Raw genomic sequence first — 14,875 nt, 5'->3', positions numbered from 1 at the left:
CCATGAGATCCTGCCCAGCAAGAAACAAGCAGCATCACTGACTCCTATCATCCACAGATGCTCAGCTAAGATCAAATGCACAGTAACAGCCAACCTGATCAAAACAAACGGTGTTACTACCCTGCCAGCAGAAGATACAAAAATGTTGACTTCTATGAAAATATAATTACATTTGATAAAAGTGTAGTACAGTTTTTGCAAATTCAAACACATTGTGCTTTGCATGTACAGGTTCAGTTGACATTCATGTAATAAAGCAACAGTAACTAAAACTATAGCTGTGTGGGCTGAAAAATCAGTGGATCAAATCCTATGTTATATAAATTTTTACAACTTTCGTAGATGTGTTGACCTAACTGAAACCGGACTTCCATAAAGGTTATGTAAACTTCTACTTGATGCACTTACAATTTGGTTAAAAGAGACATAATAGAGACAATAATTAAGACATTTTTATTGAAACAGGTCAGGAAATATCTGAATAAATATCCCTCTTAGTTCGCCTTCAAGTCCCTCTTAAACATATTGTTTAATACACAGACTGAAACAAATAACTCCTTAATATAGACATATTTTCTATATAGAAAAGACAAATCATATATCTGAATTTAAGTGCAGTATGTACGGACATCAAGCGTTTTCCACATATTGTAATCACAACTAACTATAAAGTCTCAATTAATCAACCATCTCTAGTCTTTGTTTCATGTGACTAGTAGAGGGTGTTTTTTTCCACTTTTTCCAAAAAGATACTCACTGGCTTATTTCTTCACTATTTTCAGCGAAAGAAAAAAGTGGATATACTTTTTTCACCTATTTGATGAGTTCCTGCATGGGAAATTTTTTTGATAATGATGAAATCATTGCTGGCAGTAAGTCAGACTTGTTCCCAGTGCATCTTGGACTTCAGCAGGGCTGCTCTTTGTCACCGGTTCTGTTCACAATTTTTATGGACAGGATTTCTACACGTAGCCGGAGGGGATCCGGTTTGGGAACCAGAGGATTTAATCTCTGCTTTTTGCAGATGATGTTGTCCTGTTGGCTTCATCAGACCGGGATCTTAAGCATGTGCTGGGGCAGTTTGAAGCCAAGTGCGAAAGGGCGAGGATGAGAATCAGAACCTCCAAAACCGAGGCCATGGTTCTCCACCGAGAAAAGGTGGCGTGCCTTCTCCAGGTGGGTGGAGAAGTCCTGCCTCAAGTGGAGGAGTTTAAATATCTCAGGGTGTTGTTCACGAGGGAGGGAAAGTTGGAGCGTGAGATTGACAGACAGATTGGTGCAGCATCTGCAGTTATGCGGTTGGTGTACTGAACCATCGTGGTGAAGGAGGAGCTGAGTCGAAAGGCAAAGCTCTCGATTTACCACTCAATCTATGCTCTCACCCTCACCTATGGTCATGAACTTTGAGTAATGACCGAAAGGACAAGATCGCGGATACAAGCGGCCGAGATAAGTGTCCTCCGCAGGGTGGCTGGTCGCTCCATCAACGTTTTCCACATATTGTAATCTTGACTAACTATAAAGTCTTAATTAATCAACCATCTCTATTCTTTTGTTTCATGTGACTAGTAGAGGATGTTTTTTTCCACTTTTTACACAAAGATACTCACTGGCTTGTTATCTATTATCAGCAAAAGAAAAATGGATATCATTTTTTCACCTATTTGATGAGTTCCTGCATGGCAAATGTTTTTGATCATGATGAAATCAAGCAACCATAGCAAAGATGATTGTTTTTATAATGAAAGCAAGTAGAAATAAGGAATCATGTCAATGTTGCTAACGTTTTGGAATAGGTGTTGTCTTGATACTTTGCTTTTGTTGTTCAATTTGAGGGATTAGTATAGGTTGCTTAAGAAAAGAAATGGCGTGGATGAGCGATGAATAGATTCACCTTTTTGCAGAAAGTCAGTTAATGAATGAAATGAAATTCACTTTCATGTTTGGTAAAAAAAAATTTCAAACTCACAAATCCCACAATCAAACATCTTCACAAGAGCACAGTTATCTTCCAATGTAATATTTACATCTCAGCTGTGGATTTCACCACCTCCCACTTCCAGTACCAGTGCTCGGTATACAATTTATCATGAGTCAGACTTGACCTAAGAGTTTGAGAAACAAGATCCCATCACAACTGATTTTTTCTAATGCATTCAATTCAGATTTATTTTTATAGCATCTATTATGATACAAGTTGTCTCTAGGCGATTTCCAGAGACCCAGAACATGACCCCTGAGCAATTCTTACATAAACAATGGCAGGTAAAAACTCCCAGAGTGGGGAAGAAAAACCAGAAGCCAAACAGTGGCAAGGAAAAACTCCCCTTTAGGAGGGAAGAAACCTTGAGCAAGAACTGGCCCTTAAGAGGGGACCCTCCTGTTGAAGGTCAGCTGGGTAGAAGAAGAAAAAGGAGATAGGAGGAAGAACACAGAGAGGAGAGGCACAGATATATTGTCAAAACCTACAAAAGCCACATATATTAATATTATCTGTTAGCTGGAGAACTAAGAGTTCTATATACATATGACTGATACATGGTTAGTTGGTGTACTACAGAGACTAAACAGGTGTAGACAGCAGACCCTGAGGTGGTCAGAGGGTGGGACTGCAGGTATGACTACTGGCCCTAACACACTGGAGTTTACACTAACTAAAGGCTTTACTAAACAGAAAGGTTTTAAGTTTAGTTTTAAAGGTGGAGGTGGTGTCAGCCTCCTTAACCCAGATTGGAAGTTGGTTCCATAGTAACGGTTCCTGCAGAAGGCCCGCCCTCCAGATCTACATTTGGATACTCCAGGAACTACCAGTAAACCTGCACCCTGGGAGTGGAGAGCTCTGTTAGGAAAATAAGGTACTATTAGGTCTTGCATATATCATGGAGCTAGGCCATTAAGGGCTTTGTACGCTAGTAATTTAAAACACATTCAAAAAAACAATGCACACACATGCCCACTCAATTTGCAGGCTTCCAAACTGATGGAAGGAGACAGTCGGCTATCAATAGACAGTCTTTGTGGGAAAGTCACAGTGTAAATGGAGATACAGTACATTATTGATAATACCTGAAAAACAAGTAAATGGTTTGAACCGCTGTTACTGGCTGCTGTGAAGTGGGGCAGACTTTCTCCACATAATTTCTGTTTATCACAATAACCCTGTTATCTCTTTTTTATTCCAAATGTATATTAGAACTATAATTGGTACTGGTGTTTAAGAATGAAGACTTTGCTGTGCAGTAAAGTGTTGTATAAAATGTTCCATCCCAATGAAGAATTTGGTAGGCAGAGCGGATAAATGCCTAACAGCTGTTGAGAAGTTGATATTATGTTTGTTAGAAAAGTCTGATGCTTGACTTAAGGATGTTTTCACCAGCAGGGAATGAGTGCAAAACTGAAATGTATAAAAAATTAAAATAAGGACACGCCTATCTTGTGTTTATATAAATCTTGGTATCAATAGAATGATTAAAATCCCTCCATTAGGAGTGGTCAATAATTTTCTTGAAGAACAATATAGATATTATACGATTAAAGTAATCAGATGGTAAAGCAGTTGAGTTGACTTGCAAATTATTGAGTAACTGAATCCATCCATCCATTTTCTATACCCGCTTTGTCCTTTGCAGGGTCACGGTGGTCTGCTGGAGCCTATCCCAGCTAATTTCAGGCGAGAGGCAGGGGTTCACCCTGGACAGGTTGCCAGTCCATCACAGAGTAGAGTAACTGAATAATTCTTTGATAAACATTTTGTTTTGTTTTTAAATTTGAATTTAAACTGAGCATTAACATTTACAGAACAATTTTATATACGTCTTGAATGCCTCTCATGAAAATCTGTCTTTTCTGCTCTCTGCTTTAGCGATGCCCATACATGCATCACTAAAAGTAACACATAATATATTATAATAAATACACATTTTATGATAAAGAGTTGTTTTGAATTCATGAAAAAAACTTTAAATCTTTCCAAAGACAATGTCATTTAAGTGCATTTAGTGGTCGGGAAAGAAGACAGAGAACACTGACCTGATAAAACTGTAGCTGAGTGGATTTTGTTTGGTGCATGAGTTGGTGACTGACATTGTGTGTTTCACTGCTGGGCCACTAAATTGAGTATAGTCTTGCAGCACACATCAGCCAGCTGTTGTTTAATATCTTCTACTTAATGTCATGCTTTTTTCATTTTGTCAATCTCTTTTCTTGTTTGCATGGAACTGTTCACGTCTAATCTTTCAGTGCACTTTCCAACTGGGTTTTCTTGTGGTGCACACATGCATGTGTTGGAATGAATGTGAGAGCTGTATCTACAGAGATCCTGTATAGTGTGTTAGTAAATAATGTTAGAAAGAGATGGATACTGCTCTCCAACTGTTTTTGCACACCAGAGATTGGAAAAGGGGTAAAGCACTCACACGCATATGTTTATGCGTTCACACACGCATGAACGCGCACACACACGCATGCACGCATACACACACACACACACACACACACACACACACACACACACACACACACACACACACACACACACACACACACACACACACACACACACACACACACACACACACACACACACACACACACACACAATTGAATAAACAAACACAATCCTTAGTGCACATTAGGCACACACAAACCTGCAATTACATGTCACCCAGGGACAGAGAAATGGGAAACTCCTTTATGTAGTTTCTACTTCCTGTTCGCTGATCAGGTTCGGCCAGGCTTTTATAAAGTATCAATGGGAAAACTCCAAATGACATACTGTATTTCCATGCCCTACCTCATATCAAGTAAGCGTTTACTGGAATTATACAGTGATATATAGTCTTTGAATTAGTTTTGGAATATCAAGGCCTAATCTGCTACTTATTGATTTTTTTAATGTGAACGAAATGCCTACAGATATAAAAATCTCTTTAAACATGTTTTTTTTATCTAATCAAAAATGGGTCTCTCTATCATTGTTGGGTGGGATAAGAAATTTACTGTTCTAGTGCTACATCTTTTACCTTAAACAGAATATAATTAGACTAATTATAAACTATACGTTATATGTTTTAAACATAAATACAAATGTTTCTTCACATATTTCCATGAGTTTGTATGTAATTCAGTGTATTGACATTTGGTAGTTTGTATAGCTTTTGCATATGGAAGGTCTGCATATGGAAAAACATATTAACATTAAATACCTGTGAGGAAGACAGCTTTCTTTTATCAAATTGTTAAGTGGTAGGAAGTAATAGCTAAAGAGTTTACTATTTAGCCACAAGAATCTGAAAAATACATACTCACTGTTTTATGCCATGAAGATGAGTTCAACTGCAGTTTCAGTTTTGTCCACTTGATGTCACAAACATTACAACGACAGGGCGAGTAGTGACAGGAAAAAAGTGATCAGATTCTGAGTATGGGATGCATATTCTTGCAGCACATGTACCTATTTTTGCAAATGAAAATTGGGAAAAAAATGATAAATTTTAGCCTCAACTTGTATAACAATAGAGAGACATAATAAGTGTGTGCTAGATCGACATGTTGTGATCAGTAGAAGAGATGGAGCTGCAGGCGGCCTTTTTGTTTGCACCCTTTGTAGACCTTATTCTTAAAACCCCAGAATAGGTGAGCACCCAGGGAATAGTATTTTGTTTTGCCAAATCACCTGCACATTAAGCAAAGTACAGTCTTTTCCTCAGATGATCTCATTCTGAAAGTATCTTAAAGAACATAAAAGGAAGTCATTTTGAGTGCAGCTTATATTATAATGAGCGGAGAGAAAATGTGGTGTATGCATGTACTGTACTTTTTTTAAATTAGCATAAGCACCTTTCTTGAATGCAAATTCAAATCTTAATGAGAGTAATGAAATTATGGTAGAAAGGATCCTGGGTATTACATTTTCTTTCTTTTCGTAAGACTCATTTTCATATTGACTTGTTGACTTTCACAATGAAAATGTTGTAGGAAAGACTACAATTAAAATGAAAATGTGTTTGTTTTTTCTACATGCAAGTCTAGAGAAAGTAAACTGCAGAATGTGACAGATTGCCACGCTTATATCCTTGGAAAAGTGAAACAAGATAGTTATAGTTTAGCATAAAGGTAAAAGGTAAAACAGAGGGAAGAAGCTAGCTCTGCTCTGTCTGGAGGTGTTGTCATTGACTTACCACCTTTCTAATTTGGCTTACAAATGATATTGTGCTTTAAATGGGGTTATGTTTACGTTGTTCTTCTCTTCTTCTGAAGGCAGTTAGTCAGCCCAGAACTGGCAGTCAAGGAGACTCCAGGCTGCATGGCCCTGTCGATTTTCTGACTTAACTACATGGTTTTTATGTACAATGTCTGCCCTGCCCTCCAAATCATAGTATGAGATAAGGTGTGGGGAATGCTAGTTCCACAATAGCCTTCAAAGGCATACTAAAATAATGCTTTTTATTATTATATAACTCTAAAAGTACAAGACTGTTGCCAAAACTGTAATGGGCACATTGATGCATGATACAGCCATTGGTTTTTAGAAACATTTACTGCTACTAAGCTCATGTATCATGAAATTGTCTTCAACAATAAGCCATGTAATAGCTGTAAGGTTTTTTGTGGTGACTGGGAAACTTTGTTCATGCCTTTTTTTTTTCCTTTGTATCATGTTGATGCTCTCCTTATCTGTGTCCGTCCCTTGCTCCTTGCAATAGGCACAGTGATAGTCATTCTGAAATGGCCTGTCTTTCTTACATGTCACTGCCTTTCTTAGCCCTTCTTGCTGCTAATTTCATCACTATAGAGATGTTTTGCTCTTGAAATAGCTATTATTTAACCTTGTCTTACATGAGGCTTGAGTGGATTTCACCATGTTCCTTTGCATGAAAATACAATTTTCTGACAATAAACAACACCATCAGTGTAACAACTCAATGATGTTGGAAAAATGGGTGTGCTCTTTTATCCCTCCCTGGGGGATAAAATGTAAATGTAAAAATACATGGATGATGACTTTGAGGAGAGAGAATGGAGTTATTGTCAACCGTCAAGCCGTCTAGCATCTAGACAGGGGGTCAGATGATCATTAAGACTTGAATGAGACCATTTGCAGATGTCTTGTATAGATTGTCTTTTAAACTGGGTTTAGCCTTTTACAACAGACCTTTTTAATGTGCAAAACTTCACTTTCAAAACCAAATACAAACACATCCATCTCCATTTACTTACTAAACAACACATATCTGTGATGCATATTATGTTATGTCAGAATTTCATTCTCAGTTCTTATCTTATAAATGAGTTCTATTCTAGGATCATACTTAATATCATAGGATCATATATAAATAAAGTACATTACATTAGGGCCCTCCTCACCTACCTTTGAACAGGACGATCTTTAGATTCCACTGCTGCTGCCACATGGTGGAATAAAGAGTAACATGATATTCCTTAGAGATATGCTGCTCCCTTTAGTTTATCTCTTTATTGTGAAGGGCTCATAGAACACAGAGAAGTACACACATCTATAACTGTTGCTGGCCTAAAATCACCCCCAGGGAACATTTATTTATTGGCCTAAAGAAAAAGAAAGCCACAGAAGATCTCGGGATCATTGTTAGATCATGCTGGAATAACATGGGTTGTCTGCTTTGGTTCAAGGATGGAGCTCAAAAAAGCATTTTGTCTTTAGAACAGAAGCACGGCTTTGAAAATATTGTAAGGTAACATTCAGTGCAAGTTATTGTTACACTGAATCGTCAAAAATTGATTTAATTACAATCCCAGTTTCATAAAAATTGAGACATCGTCTAAGATATACAGTAGATACAAACAGAATGCAACGGATGGCAAATCTCACAAACCTGTATTTTATTTCTAAATAGCCATTAAAAAAAAAATTAAAGTGAGAAAAGTTCTTCTAACATCGTAAGGAAAAAAAAGTAGTTCTGAATTTGACAGCGGCAACACATCTCACTTGGGACAAGGCGATGTTTACTACTTTGTAGCATCCAGTCTTCTTTTAATAGCCCATAAACATTGAGGGACAGAGGAGACCAGTTGTTTAAATTTTGAGAAAAAATTGATATTTATGGATATTTAATGGAGTGGTAAAGTGCAAGTGTGTTTGTGTGAAAAGGTAAATTAGAACGTTTGTAAAGCACTTTGTAGAACCATGGTTAAGGTTTGTAGGGACATTTTATTGCAGACTATTAAACGTTTGCCTATTTTACTACTGAGAGATCCTGTCGCTATAGAATGCTGTTTTTAAATGAGATGTTGTTGCTAATCTGTTTATATTTACCTGAAAATGTCCAATATATTCATGCAGGCATTTCTTTTTAGTACAAATTAACTTTTCCAGGAATTGTTGCCCTTGTCCAAACCTTTTTGAGACATATTGCTGCTATCAAATTCAAAATGAGCTAATATTTTTCATTAAATGTCCTAAATGTGTCTCTTTGAACAGTTGTTTTCAGTGTTTGTTGTGAATAAAATAAAAGCCTTGAGGTTTGCATATCAGTGCATTCTGTTTTCAATTACATTGTATACAGCATTCCCACTTTTCAGAATTGGGGTTTTATAAATAAATACAAAATCGAAGTATCACAGATGAGAACCCATCTGTGTTGTCATTACCTGAGAAATGCCCTTTCCGTTGTCTGTGTCTCTACACATAGAATGTATGAGGGGTGTTTCAAAAAGTTACTTTATGCATCAATGTAATCACATTTCTTTACTACCAATACCGAAAGGCAAAGAAAAATCTTGCTTCATATTGCAAATATTTTATTTTTGTTAATGCACTGGTGGATGTTGCTATTTATGGTTCCTATTTTGCTGTAGTCCTGGTAATAGAATCTGCAACATAATCATCTGTCATATTCTTACCATAGCAAAGCATGGTTATCACATTATTCAGGCTATTCTAAAATGACATAGTGTGATGGAAAATTAAGCCTTGGCCTCTTGGATTAAACCAAAACTACTGCGAGGAGCAAATTTAGCCTTGTACAGAGAACAGAGTCTGCACACCGATACTTTGTCCCTAAAAGATTTGCTCTGTTTATCTGAATCATAACAATGAATCATCATTTATACCTTAAAATCATTATGCTTCCTTTCCTCCTTTGTCATTTCTGCACCGAGATGCCTGATGTATGTTCTGACCCATTTGCATGCAAATACTTAATAAAATCTATTAAAATCTGGCTCATTTCTCTTATTCTTGGTAACTTAGATGCACTCAGTTTGAGTCCAGATATTCACCTAGTTGGAAAGAACATATAGTGTTTGCAAGTTTCAAATAAGTACTATTTGAAGCTTGCAAATACTGATTGTATTACCAAGTAGTTGTTATATTTATACAGACAAGTTAATATGTGTCCATTTATGTGTGTTGAAATACTACCACATTCTGCCATATTACCATAGTCTTTTGATCTTTATTTCCTGATATTATGACAAAGAAGTAGCAAAATGTCAGTAACAATAATCAGATGTCTCTGTTTTCCTTATGATCCCATCCCCATTCTCCAGCCTCTATTGTAGCTCAGAAATGGTGGTGCCACATGCACCCATGCATGGATGGAGAGGAGTGCAAGGTCCTACCTGACCTGACTGGCTGGTCATGCAGTACTGGCAACAAAGTAAAAACCACCAAGGTAAGAGGGATATCCCCCGCATTTGCACATCTGCAAACATGATCATGTACACGCCTGTCTCTCTTTTTTTTCAGTGTCCAGTTTGATACATTACATTTGACATAATTAGCAGACTTACAATCAAGCCAAAAAGTAGAAGGAGGACTTTCAATATGCCAAAAGTGTCAATTCTAAAAGTGTATAAGGAATTACAAAGTGCAAGTTGAACACATTTACATCTAGAAAATCACCTATGGGAAATGTGTGTCAAGAGCTTCTTGAAGATCCAGACGTACACCCCTACTCTAATAGTAATTGGCAGGTGTTCACACCAGTGTGGAATACTACTTTGAGAAATGTCTGGACTGAGACTATCTTGTGCATAAAGAGGGCACTGAGAGACCGTGTGTTCCTGTGAAGAGCGCAACAAGCAGCCTGAAGTGTAAGCCTGTATGATTGATGTGAGCTGACCTAGACATGACTCTATAGCACAGCACGAATTATTAAAATGTTATTTGAGCTGCTACCAGAGTCACATGACCCTTTAAGATTAATAAAAAAGAAGACGCCACTGCATTCTGGACCACTTGTAATGATTTTGCGACACAATCTGAGCAGCCAGGAGGCCATTATAGTAGTTAAGGTGCTAAATGACAATGGCCTGTACCAGAACTTAGGTGGCAAAGTTAGTTGGGTACAGCATGACTTTCTTTATGTTGCACAATGTGACAACCTGGTTAGAGAAGATAGCTGGTCATCAATCATAACACCCAGATGTTTAAGCTGTCATAACCATTTGAAGATGTACAGTATTAAATGTTGGCAATCAGGTAATGATGATTTTGAAATCTTCAGAAATTCTTGCCGATAATCTGGCAGGAATGACAGGAAAAGCTAAGTATCATCTCCATAACAGTGAAGAAAGGGCTACAGTTCTCCAATCTAGGGGGAACCCCTGTGAAGAGGCAATAAGAAAGGGATGTCTGCCCTTGCCATGAAAAGTAAGGAGTATGCTTTCCTCAAGTTGCCCATATCAGAGAGGACTTGTAGCAGAAAACAATAAAGGCAGTAATAGGAGAATGAGGACTGAGGATTAATCTGTAGCTTCGGCGGTTCTTAGCTGTTTGGATAAAGCGACCCCCTTTTGAAGCCAGACAGGTAAGGGTTTAGGAGGTTAAGAGAGAGGATCTCTAAGACCGGTTTGAACATCACTCTTTCAATGACTAATAACATGAATAACATAAATCTATTGAGTGTGGAAGTTTTGCACACACAATAGATTTATGGCACCAGTGTACATAGCAAGCTGTCCAGGTCAGCTATTTTATTATATTCCTTGGTATTTGTTACCAAGATGTCATTGCCATACTCGCATACTTCCCACAAGAAACGTGCCCCAAAGAAGTATAACTGATAGTGTTTGGAATTAAGCATTAAATGTGAATACACTGAACCTTTATCTTGAATCAAGTTTTATTTTGCAATGAAATTGCAGTTAATTGGTGGATGGCAAAAAAAAACAACAAAAAAACCTTCCTGCTTCATCACTCCACCTGCTACTTTTCTCACTTGAAGTGATTGTATACGCAGAGAAAGTTCTCAACAAGACTAAGCACGTAAATCAGCGATAATCATGTGAAAATGTGAAATGTGTGGATCTTTAAGATGATGATTTAACTGTCAGTTTAAAATGTTAATTATAAATTAATAGGAAACTACAGACAAAATCAAAAAGCAAACCTCATGTTTATTGTTATTTGTGTCGGTAATGCAACTAGTAAATTGTAAATTGGCACTTCTCAGATTAGATACATTGATTTAAAGGAGGGTTCTTCATGGCTCTTTGTAAGTTGTTGAAGTGTGAAAGTTAATTTACGGGACTGACAACTTGGTTGTGTATATGTATGCGGGAGAGTGCGTGCCATGGGATAGAGCAGGTGCCGTTTATTTACAGGTGAAATATAAAAAGAAACAGTTGGCGGGGAAAGTGATGCAGGCGCCACAAGAGTAATTGCTCGAGAGATGGCAGAACAGCACAACATCTGTCGCATTGATTAGAATGCATTATGGCTGGGCCCTTCCACAGAGGCTGTACAATTAAGAGTCATAATTAAATTGGTGAGTTGGGTAGACTGAGTAACAGAAGCGCTGCTGGTCTCAGTCACAGGCAGAGAAATTAATGACCCTGAGCTGAACACCAACTCTGGGAGCGATAGGTGCAATTATCCTCATTCTGTTTTAGGTGATCCCTCTTTTCTTTTTTCCCCTTTTTTCTCAGTTTTTCCCCCAACTACACTGACTTGCTGATCAACTGACTGCATCAGTGGACATTAATTGTGCAATTTCAATGTGCTCTGGGACTAAGGAGTAGTTACTTTGAGACTTGCTGGCAGATGTCACTGAAAATAGTTGCACTGAGAGATCGATTCCCTGGCACCTGCTCACATGGCCGCACTGTCGCTTTTCACTTAATGTTGCATCTCTCTCTACTCATGACCTTCTTTCACTACCTGAACATCTTATTAGCCATGGTAATCTGTGATCTGTCCATTTTTCTTTCACTCTCACTCTGTGTGGGTGTATAAAGACAGATGGAAAGGCAGTCTAGCTGAGGCATTATTAGTACTGTTTAACCACCGCAGATTTGTAATATGTTTCATACAGTGAAAGCACTTTGTATCTATAATTACCGGTATATGCCTAGAACCTACTGCCAACAGACTGTAAACAAATGGTTACAGCTCCCAAACATGAAGTCTAGCTTTTGACACTGTGGTGATCCCTGTCATTAGCCTCCCAGACAGACTTCAAACAAGTAGTTTTCCATTGTAGGACAAGGACACAAAGCCAAAACTAAAGAGAAAATTGTTTCATTTAAGATATATTTCTCTGACTTCGAATTGTGCTTTGTAAATGGAAACAATCTTTTAGTGTCAAGTGGGACACCATGACATTCAATGTAACATGTCCATGTGACACGGATTCTCTTTACTGAACGCTTTTTTGTTGTTGTTCTTTTATAGGTGACACGATAGCAAAAAAGCCACTGAGCCACGAGAAAACCGAAAACTCTCCAGGTGGAGAGGTTGGATGACTCACACATATTCACTGTACGATGTGGAAAAGTATCACAGAAAGGAACTGCTGTCAGGATATCCATCGTAAAAACAAGCAGAAAAAAGTGTTGTCATCAAAAACTGTGTACACTAAGGGCCACACATGCAGCATATGTACTGTGCCAGTTATCAGGACTAATGGACTACAAACAGGGTACATATGGACAACAAGGTACTTGTATTTTGTAATTATGGACAGTATGGTTTGATTAACCTTGGATGCTAAATCCCTAATGACACATTTCAGAGTATGTATGTTTTATGTAAGCATTTGGAGATGAGTGTGAAATGTGAACTATAAAAGCTGTGCTGACAGTGTTGCTGACCACAAGACCTGACCTGTATTCAGTATGTAAAACAAGAAATAGTGGGGATGATCTGTTAAGAATGAAACAGATAACAGCTCATTAGTAGCAAATAGCAAATTAGCATCAGTTTGCTGTTGTTGGTCAAATCCCAACCATAAAGACTGTTTTGCAGGAGTCATTTTGCAATTCTAATTAGGAATTGCAGCAGGATCATAACAGCACATCAAAAATTCATGTAAGATATTTGCACTAGTCGAAACCATTTGGGAATGTTTTGTTTTTCTAGATATCTGCCATCTTTTGCTGTGGATGTCACTTTTAATTGGAGGTGAGCATTTTGTAAAATGTCTTAAACTTGAAGTACTGTAGGTAAATATGTATATCATGCAACACTAATTCTAAGTAGCTAGCTTGAAATTGGTTCAGATTCTTGAGCTTTGCATAAATACAGCTTGGTACGGTGTGAACTAACAAAGAGTGATTCATCTGTCTCATCTTTGCCCAGACACCTCTAAGAGCTCAGTCTTCAAGGAAATGTCTTCGATCTGTTATGTTCCGTCTGTGGCACCTCTAATGTTAATGGTTAAAAGGACCATAAATGTTCAAAAAAGGATGGCTTGTCTCCATGTTGTTTTTCTCTTTTTTTAATTTTCTCGTTGTTCAAAAACACTTAAAATGTAAAATAATTGTATGATTTCTATGTAGCTACGTATATCAGGACATTAATGTTTTTGTTTCCCATTAATCATATCCAGAATTTAACTTGATCAATGCTTCAGTAATTTCTGCTGAAATAATTGCCACAGCTTTGCAAATCTGATGTTTTGCTTTTTCTACAGAAACTAATCCTTACTTCTCTTGGTACAACAGTCCAGCTCCCCAACTAACCATCACAAATCTCTCTCCTAATTCCTATGTTTTTCCCTTATCTTTTCTAACATACTGACAAGACATGGCACTAAAAGAAAAAAGTTTTGTTTCACACAATTTCTCATGTTTGAACTAGATTGTTTACCCTCCCTCTTTCCACATGAAGTCCTCTCTCATGGACACACATCCAAATGTAAATGTTTCTCAAGCCATATCAGTCTGCCATTCAAATATGGGAATGAGTTGGTACAGTTTACCCAGAGGTTAGTTTGCCTGGGTCTGTTCCTGTGTTACTGAAAGCCTTTACTTTGAGACATGCTGCCTTGTGAGATATGATGAATCTTTGGGACTTGAGCCGCTGACTCTCCAACTCCAATGCTGAGCTCTGAGCCAGAGGGAGTTTGGGGACAGCAGGGCTACCAGCGACAGGCAGCTCCACTCTCTTATTACTGAGAGGCCTGAATAGCGCTGGGCTTCTCTCGGGACCACTGACATGGAATATTTTTAGGTTTCCAATGCAGCACTGCAGTTAGGCCAGTCACACCACACTGCCCTCTTTCCATATACAGCAACAATAGCACACTTGGAAATACAATTACTTTCTGCAGCTGCATTCTCACAAAAACAGTGACACATAAACCACTTTTTTTCCTCTTTATACGCTTTGACCAGCCTTCTCATCCATGGAGACCCATGTGTGCATAATGATGTGGGAAATCTGTAATCAACAGAAAGAGTAATATCGCTTAATTACAGCAATTGTCTCCTGTAAAACAGTGTCACACGTCTCCTGAACTGTGCATCATCAATCTGTATGAAGGATCTACTTGTACTCCCCTCCATCCGAAGACTGCCCTCTGAGATTTCTTATTCTCCAGATGAACCTGGCACCTTGCTCCCTCTGTCCTACATAGCTCTGCAGTAGAATCAATATTTGAGGACCATTTGC

The 14,875-nt window shown here is 38.0% G+C and overlaps 1 protein-coding gene across 1 annotated transcript in view; it reads left to right on the top strand.

The window, feature by feature from the left end:
• The window catches only part of tafa4b (TAFA chemokine like family member 4b), a 46,811-nt gene extending 33,135 nt beyond the window's left edge, over positions 1-13,676 (top strand). The window contains exons 5-6 of the mRNA XM_061728677.1: positions 9,529-9,653; positions 12,656-13,676. Coding sequence (XP_061584661.1) covers positions 9,529-9,653; positions 12,656-12,667 — 137 coding nt within the window. The 3' untranslated portion in view covers positions 12,668-13,676. The remainder of the gene's footprint in view (positions 1-9,528; positions 9,654-12,655) is intronic.
• The last annotated feature ends 1,199 nt before the right edge of the window (positions 13,677-14,875 follow it).

Source organism: Cololabis saira, chromosome 8 (assembly GCF_033807715.1).
Source record: "Cololabis saira isolate AMF1-May2022 chromosome 8, fColSai1.1, whole genome shotgun sequence".
Taxonomy (NCBI): domain Eukaryota; kingdom Metazoa; phylum Chordata; class Actinopteri; order Beloniformes; family Belonidae; genus Cololabis; species Cololabis saira.
The sequence above is the reverse complement of the archived record's forward strand: the minus strand, read 5'-3'. Positions and strand labels throughout refer to the sequence as shown.